The 8064-nt window shown below is 42.2% G+C and overlaps 1 protein-coding gene across 2 annotated transcripts; it reads left to right on the forward strand.

The window, feature by feature from the left end:
• Nucleotides 1-2377: 2377 nt before the first annotated feature.
• Nucleotides 2378-5414, forward strand: LOC109866470 (cAMP-responsive element-binding protein-like 2). 2 transcript variants are annotated; one of them, XM_031815473.1, is made up of 4 exons: nt 2378-2632; nt 2874-3071; nt 3377-3509; nt 4226-5414. In XM_031815473.1, the coding sequence occupies exons 1-3, from the start codon at nt 2618-2620 to the stop codon at nt 3506-3508; spliced, it is 345 nt and encodes a 114-aa protein (XP_031671333.1). In that variant the 5' UTR covers nt 2378-2617; the 3' UTR covers nt 3509; nt 4226-5414. The 2 variants fall into 2 exon arrangements, 1 of the variants encoding a protein (XP_031671333.1); XR_004207027.1 differs by having other exon boundaries at nt 2379-2632; nt 3377-3740; nt 4457-5414.
• The last annotated feature ends 2650 nt before the right edge of the window (nt 5415-8064 follow it).

Genomic DNA, 8064 nt, shown 5'->3' on the forward strand with positions numbered 1-8064 from the left:
TCATGTAGTAACCAACACAATGAAATAACACATATGGAATCATGTAGTAACCAACACAATGAAATAACACATATGGAATCATGTAGTAACCAAAAAAAGTGTTAAACAAATATACAAAATATATTTCATATTTGAGATTCTTCAAATAGCCACCCTTTGCCTTGATGACAGCTTTACTCTTGGAATTCTCTCAATTAGCTTTATCTGGAATGCTTCTCCAACAGCCTTGAAGGAGTTCCCACATATGCTGAGCACTTGCTGGATGCTTTTAATTAAACTTTTTTTTTTTTTTTTACCTTTATTTAACTTGGCAAGTCAATGGCGGCCTTCGTGCAGAAATGTTTACCTTGTCAGCTCAGGGATTCGATCTTGCAACCTTCCGGTTACTAGTTGAACACTTTAACCACTAGGCTCTAACCACTAGGCTACCTGCTTATCCTTCATTCTGCGGTCCAACTCATCCCAAACCATCTCAATTTGGTTGAGGTCGGGGGATTGTGAAGACCAGGTCAACTAATGCAGCACTCCATCACTCTGCTTCTTGGTAAAATAGCCCTTATACAGCTTGAAGGTGTGTTGGGTCATTGTCCTGTTGAAAAACAAGTGATAGTCCCACTAAACGCAAACCAGATGGTATGGCGTATCGCTGCAGAATGCTGTGGTAGCCATGCTGTTTAAGTATGCCTTGAATTCTAAGTAAATCACAGTGTCACCAGCAAAGCACCCCCACACCATAACACCTCCTCCTCAATGCTTCACGGTGGGAACCACACATGCAGAGATCATCCGTTTATCCACACCGTCTCACAAAGACACGGAGATTGGAACCAAAAATCTCCAATCTGGACTCCAGACTAAAGGACAAATTTCTACCGGTCTAATGTCCATTGCTCAAGTTTCTTGGCCCAAGCAAGTCTCTTCTTCTTATTGGTGTCCTTTAGTAATGGTTTCTTTGCAGCAATTCGACCATGAAGGCCTGATTCCCGCAGTCTACTCTGAACAGTTGATGTTGAGATGTGTCTGTTACTTGAACTCTGTGAAGCATTTATTTGGGCTGCATTGTATGAGGCTGGTAACTCCAACCAATTTATACTCTGCAGCAGAGGTAACTCTAGGTATTCCATTCCTGTGGCGGTCCTCCTGAGAGCCAGTTTCATCACAGCACTTGATGCTTTTTGCGACTGCACTTGAAGAAACTTTCAAAGTTCTTGACATTTTCCATATTGACTGACCTTCATGTCTTATGTCTTAAGTAATGATAGAATGCCGTCTCTCTTTGCTTATTAGAGCTGTTCTTGCCATAATATGGACTTGGTCTTTTACCAAATAGGGCTATCTTCTGCTTACAGCTAATTAGCTCAAACGCATTAAGGAAATAAATTCCACAAATTAACTTTTAACAAGGCACACCTGTTAATTGAAATGCATTTCAGGTGACTACCTCATGAAGCTGGTTGAGGGAATGCCAAGAGTGTGCAAAGCTACCTTCAAGGCAAAGTGTGGCTATTTGAAGAATCTCAAATATTCTTGCGTTGTACCCAATGATTTATGAAAACTTGCTTGGTAGGTCAATGTCCTCATTGTGGTTAATTTAATACGTTTTATGTACACACTTTATTTGAATATTTATGAAATTAATATTGTTATATTTGGTAACACTTATTTGTTTTCCCTCGACTCCAACCCAATTCTATGGAACGGACGTGGGTGTGGCTAGGTCTACATAAGGGTGCTAATTTAAACAACTCACAAGAGGTCTGAGGAAGGCCGTGAGGCCGATACGTAAAGCTCATTAAAGATCAGTGACACCATCACGTGATCGGGTTTCTGCTTTTTTCTCATCTTATTCAACTGTTACCTTGCACCTGCAAAAAAAAGATAGCTCAGATGTGCAAGTGCCTTTTGAAATATTTTTTGATTTGTTTAACACTATTTTGGTTACTATATGACTCCATATGTGTTATTTCATAGTTTTGATGTCTTCACAATTATTCTACAATGCAGAAAATAGTAAAAAATAAAGACAAACCCTTGAATGAGTAGGTGGTTCTAAAACTTTTGACCGGTTGTGTATGTAATTGAGAATATCTTACCATAAATATACACACTATAATGACTTGCTCCAGACTGATACTGCCCTTATACTGCAAAGTGAAAACGTTAGAAAACGTTAGCGTTTAAAACTGTATAGCTTTATTATGAAAAGAACAAGGATCCTCTCACGGCCCCCATTTGATAGAATATTATTTGGTTCCGCCCATATTTTCGTAATGGTTGATGTTAGTTGTAGTTTTCATGCCCCTGGTATGCAGTGAACTTCATTTTGATTGAGTCACGCAAAAAAACACAAAGTCCCAGAATCCCTAGCGAAGAGGGTTCGGTCTGAAGTTACCACAACAGGAAGCGTCACTGTGCTAAAAACATTGGAGTAGGAAAAGTGCAACAAAACGCTGTCGAACACGAAGCTGCAGGAATGTTTCCTTTTAAGAAAATGTGTTGATTTGTGAAATAATATTTTTATAATCCACAACTTCTCTTCATTTGATCGGCATCCATCTTGAGAACTGTCGAATTTGCGTCACTAGCAGCCCTCGATAGATAGCTTGTGTTGACCAAAATGGATGACAGCAAGGTATGTGGTTCTCTTCATGTTGTTTAACTAGCTAAACATGTTTTTGGGCTTAAATCAGTCATGTATGTTAATGCTTTTCTGGTGTATTGTTACTATTGGGGGAATTGTCTTTACACAGACAACGATCTCAGATGAAAACAATTGGTGTTTGCTTCTCTAACAAGAGGTTAGATACTGGTGCACTAACTATAGTCTCTGAATAACAAGGCACTGTGTTTTCTTTCTGCCGTTATCGCGATAGATGGTGGGAGGTAAAGTCAAGAAACCCGGTAAACGAGGCCGTAAACCCGCTAAGATTGATCTGAAAGCGAAGTTGGAGAGGAGCAGGCAGAGCGCCCGGGAGTGCCGAGCCAGGAAGAAACTCCGGTATCAGTACCTAGAGGAACTCGTGTCCAGCAAGGAGAGGGCCATCTGCGCCCTGAGGGAGGAGCTGGAGATGGTGACTACATCACCCCGTTCTTCCTAAATGCACCAGCTATTCCCGTCAATTATCTAAACCACTCATTTGGTGTTGAAAAATCCGACGATATTTCACAAAATGATAATTATTTTCTTTACCTGCCTCTTGAATAAAGGCCTAGTCTATCCTGTAGAAACTTCTGGAGACACTGACAGTCACATCACTAATATAGCTAACATTCTAAACAAGCTGCTGTGTTGTGTAGCTTAATAGGTGTTTCCAGACCACAGCTTTTTTTTTGCAGCCAACTCTGTCATCTAACTCTCTGTTGGTTTCTCCTTCAGTACAAGCAGTGGTGTACAGCCATGGACCAGGGGAAGATCCCGTCTGAGATAAAGGCCCTACTGACGGGAGATGAACAGAAGCCTCCTCAGAGCTCCTCCACCAAGAGCTCCAAGAACAGCAACCAGAGCTAATGTGTTGGGAGTGCCAGACCAGAACTAGTCTGACTGTCAGTTTGTTAGAGGTGGCAGCCCTGGGTTGTATTCATTAGGGAAATTATATCAAATGTTGTGCAACAGAAAACAGGGTGTTCATATAATACCTACCCCCTTTTTCCATCCCGTTTGCTTCCGTTTGTTGCCCTGGTGAATACGACCCAGAGCGAGTCTGTCTGATGAAAGGTTCCAGACCAGAGCTAGGCAGTAGGTACTCAGTGTCATGCCAGACCGCTCCACTGTATAAGGCCTCTGTGACAGAGAGTGAAGAGGTGTCTCACCGGTCTGTCTGTTTCAGCCCCTCCCCCTCTAGAGGAGACGCACAGCAACAGAACTGTCAGAGACACATATCATTACTAACGCTGGAGGACCTTCAGAGTAATAGCTCGTATTATTTACAGTTGTAATCCACATTTACTGGCCTGATTTATCATGCGTGGTTCACTATTGCAACTCTTGGATTCGTTAATGTTAGTAATGTGAGATGTTATTAGCTGCAGCTTTAGACAGCAGTATTATTGAACAGTCTGTGTTAATCTCCATGTTTTAGCTTCTACGTGTGAGAATTGAGGAAGTGTTTAATGGTACATGGATGAAACCAGGACAGAAGAAGTGAAAGGGTTTAGGCTGTGCATGAACAGAAGCCTCCTCAGAGCTCCTCCACCAAGAGCTCCAAGAACAGCAACCAGAGCTAATGTGTTGGGAGTGCCAGACCAGAACTAGTCTGACTGTCAGTTTGTTAGAGGTGGCAGCCCTGGGTTGTATTCATTAGGGAAATTATATCAAATGTTGTGCAACAGAAAACAGGGTGTTCATATAATACCTACCCCCTTTTTCCATCCCGTTTGCTTCCGTTTGTTGCCCTGGTGAATACGACCCAGAGTGAGTCTGTCTGATGAAAGGTTCCAGACCAGAGCTAGGCAGTAGGTACTCAGTCTGTCTAATGAAAGATTCCAGACCAGAGCTAGGCAGTAGGTACTCAGTGTCATGCCAGACCACTCCACTGTATAAGGCCTCTGTGACAGAGAGTGAAGAGGTGTCTTCGTTAATGTTAGTAATGTGAGATGTTATTAGCTGCAGCTATAGACACCTTTAGACAGCAGTATTATTGAACAGTCTATGTTAATCTCCATGTTTTAGCTTCTACGTGTGAGAATTGAGGAAGTGTTTAATGGTACATGGATGAAACCAGGACAGAAGAAGTGAAAGGGTTTAGGCTGTGCATGTCCTACCTGGCCTAGACATTCAGACAAAACAAAGCACATATTCACCTTCAAATAAGGAATTACTCTTTGACCTTTTATTGGTTAGTTTGTGTTGGGAAAGGAGCAGAACTATGGTAACATCCCAAATGGCACTCCATTCCCTAAATAGAGCCCTGGTCTAAAGTAGTGCACTATATAGGGAATAGGGCACCATTGGGGACGTGTATATCTTGTCATAGCAGAAAAGATGTCATGTATCTGCAGAGATGATGTAATGATATACAGCACTGTATGTTGAATTTATTTATATATTTGTATTGGATCACAGAAAGCCCTTTTTCCCCGGTTTTGTAGTGTGATGTTGTAGAACGTATAGAAGGTCTGACAGACAAAAGAAAGATCTTTCCCATTTTGTAGAGATGTTCAAGTCTCTTGTTTGTGTGAAAGGCTAGAATGGGGACACGTCCTTACCAGAACAGAAGCTGCTGAGGCATTGCTCCACCTATGTTGTCTTTCAGTAACATTACATTGTATCATGTGGTATCTAATCGAGGCCTAGACGACTCATGTTCTTTCACCATAATGCAACCAAAATATAGTAGCCTGTACCTGTTTTGGTTTACAAATGATGATTCTATTGTCCTAAGGAAATTAAATAAGGACTCATTACTAGACATTCATTCTGTCTGACACTCATTAATATACATTAATTCTGTCTGACACTCATTAATAGACACTCATTCTGTCTGACACTCATTAATATACATTAATTCTGCTTGACACTCAGACACTCATTAATAGACATTCATTCTGCTTGACATTTTGTTACATTACAGCCTTATTCTAAAATGGATTAAATGATATATTTTTCTCTTCAATCTACACACAATACCCCATAATGACATCACAATACCCCATAATGACATCACAATACCCCATAATGACATCACAATACCCCATAATGACATCACAATACCCCATAATGACATCACAATACCCCATAATGACAACAGGTTTTTAGAAATGTTTGTTCATTTTTCAAAATTCAGACGCTTTGCTGTGAGACTTGAAATTGAGCTCAGGTGCATCCTGTTTCAATTGATCATCTTTGAGATGTTTCTCCAACTTGGAGTCCACCTGTGGTAAATTACATGTCTTTGGAAAGGCACACACCTGTCTATATACAGTCCCACAGTTGACAGTGCATGTCAGAGCAAAAACCAAGTCATGAGGTCAAAGGAACTGTCCATAGAGCTCCAAGACAGGATTGTGTGGAGGCACAGATCTGGGGAAGGGTTCCAAAACATGTCTGCAACATTGAAGGTCCCCAAGAACACAGTGGCCTCCATCATTCTTAAATGGAAGAAGTTTGGAGCCACCAAGTCTCTTCCTGGAGCTGGCCGCCCGGCCAAACTGAGCAATTGGGGGAGAAGGGGCTTGGTTAGGGAGTTGACCAAGAACCCGATGATCGCTCCAGAGTTCCTCTGTGGAGATGGGAGAACCTTCCAGAAGGACAACCATCTCTGCAGCACTCCACTCCACCAGTGGCCAGACGGAAGCCACTCCTCAGTAAAAGGCACGACAGCCTGCTTGGAGTTTGCCAAAATGCACCTAAAGGATTCTCAGACCATGAGAAACAAGATTCTCTGGTCTGATGAAACCAAGATTGAACTCTTTGACCTGAATGCCAAGCGTTGCGTCTGGAGGAAGCCTGGCACCATCCCTACGGTGAAGCATGGTGGTGGCAGCATCATGATGTGGGGATGTTTTTCAGCGACATTCTGAGAGAATAGTCAGGAGAGAAAGCTCCTTGATGAAAACCTGCGCCAGAGCGTTTAGGACCTCAGACAGGGGCGAAGGTTCACCTTCCAACAGGACAACAACCCTAAGCACACAGCCAAGACAACACAGGAGTGGCTTCAGGACAATTTTCTGAATGAGTGGCCCAGCCAGAGCCCGAACTTGAACCCGATCGAACATCTCTGGAGAGACCTGAAAATATCTGTGCAGCGACGCTCCACATCCAACCTGACAGAGCTTGAGAGGATCTGCAGAGAAGAATGGGAGAAACTCCCCAAATACAGGTGTGCCAAGCTTGTAGCGTCAGACCACAAGAAGACTAGAGGGTGTAATCACTACCAAAGGTGCTTCAACAAAGTACTGAGTAAAGGGTCTGAATACTTACAACAACAAAAACAAAAAACCTGTGTTTGCTTTGTCATTATGAGCTATTGTGATGTCATTATGGCGTATTGTGATGTCATTATGAGCTATTGTGATGTCATTATGGCGTATTGTGTGTAGATTGAAGAGGGGGCAAAAAAACAATTGAATCCATTTTAGAATAAGGCTGTAACGTAACAAAATGTGGAAGAAGTCAAGAGGTCTGAATACTTCCTGAATGCCCTGTGTAGGCAGCCTCCTGCTGTCCTCCATGTTAAAACAGAGAAAAGATACAACTAAGGAAAGGATCAACATGTTCAGAATGTTACCTGGAGGACAATGGGGCAGGGTCTTTTTCAACTTCAGCCAATGGGAGGATTATATATATATTTTCAAATCTAGTCCAGAGGAGGGTCATGTAATCAAATCTAGTCCAGAGGAGGGTCATGTAATCAAATCTAGTCCAGAGGAGGGTCATGTAATCAAATCTAGTCCAGAGGAGGGTCATGTAATCAAATCTAGTCCAGAGGAGGGTCATGTAATCAAATCTAGTCCAGAGGAGGGTCATGTAATCAAATCTAGTCCAGAGGAGGGTCATGTAATCAAATCTAGTCCAGAGGAGGGTCATGTAATCAAATCTAGTCCAGAGGAGGGTCATGTAATCAAATCTAGTCCAGAGGAGGGTCATGTAATCAAATCTAGTCCAGAGGAGGGTCATGTAATCAAATCTAGTCCAGAGGAGGATCATGTAATCAAATCTAGTCCAGAGGAGGGTCATGTAATCAAATCTAGTCCAGAGGAGGGTCATGTAATCAAATCTAGTCCAGAGGAGGGTCATGTAATCAAATCTAGTCCAGAGGAGGGTCATGTAATCAAATCTAGTCCAGAGGAGGGTCATGTAATCAAATCTAGTCCAGAGGAGGGTCATGTAATCAAATCTAGTCCAGAGGAGGGTCATGTAATCAAATCTAGTCCAGAGGAGGGTCATGTAATCTCTCCCTCATCTCTGATTCTTTGTGTGTTCTGATGCTGCCCCTCATCTCTGATTCTTTGTGTGTTCTGATGCTGCCCCTCATCTCTGATTCTTTGTGTGTTCTGATGCTGCCCCTCATCTCTGATTCTTTGTGTGTTCTGATGCTGCCCCTCATCTCTGATTCTTTGTGTGTT

Source organism: Oncorhynchus kisutch, unplaced genomic scaffold (genome assembly GCF_002021735.2).
Source record: "Oncorhynchus kisutch isolate 150728-3 unplaced genomic scaffold, Okis_V2 Okis09a-Okis19a_hom, whole genome shotgun sequence".
NCBI classification, from domain to species: domain Eukaryota; kingdom Metazoa; phylum Chordata; class Actinopteri; order Salmoniformes; family Salmonidae; genus Oncorhynchus; species Oncorhynchus kisutch.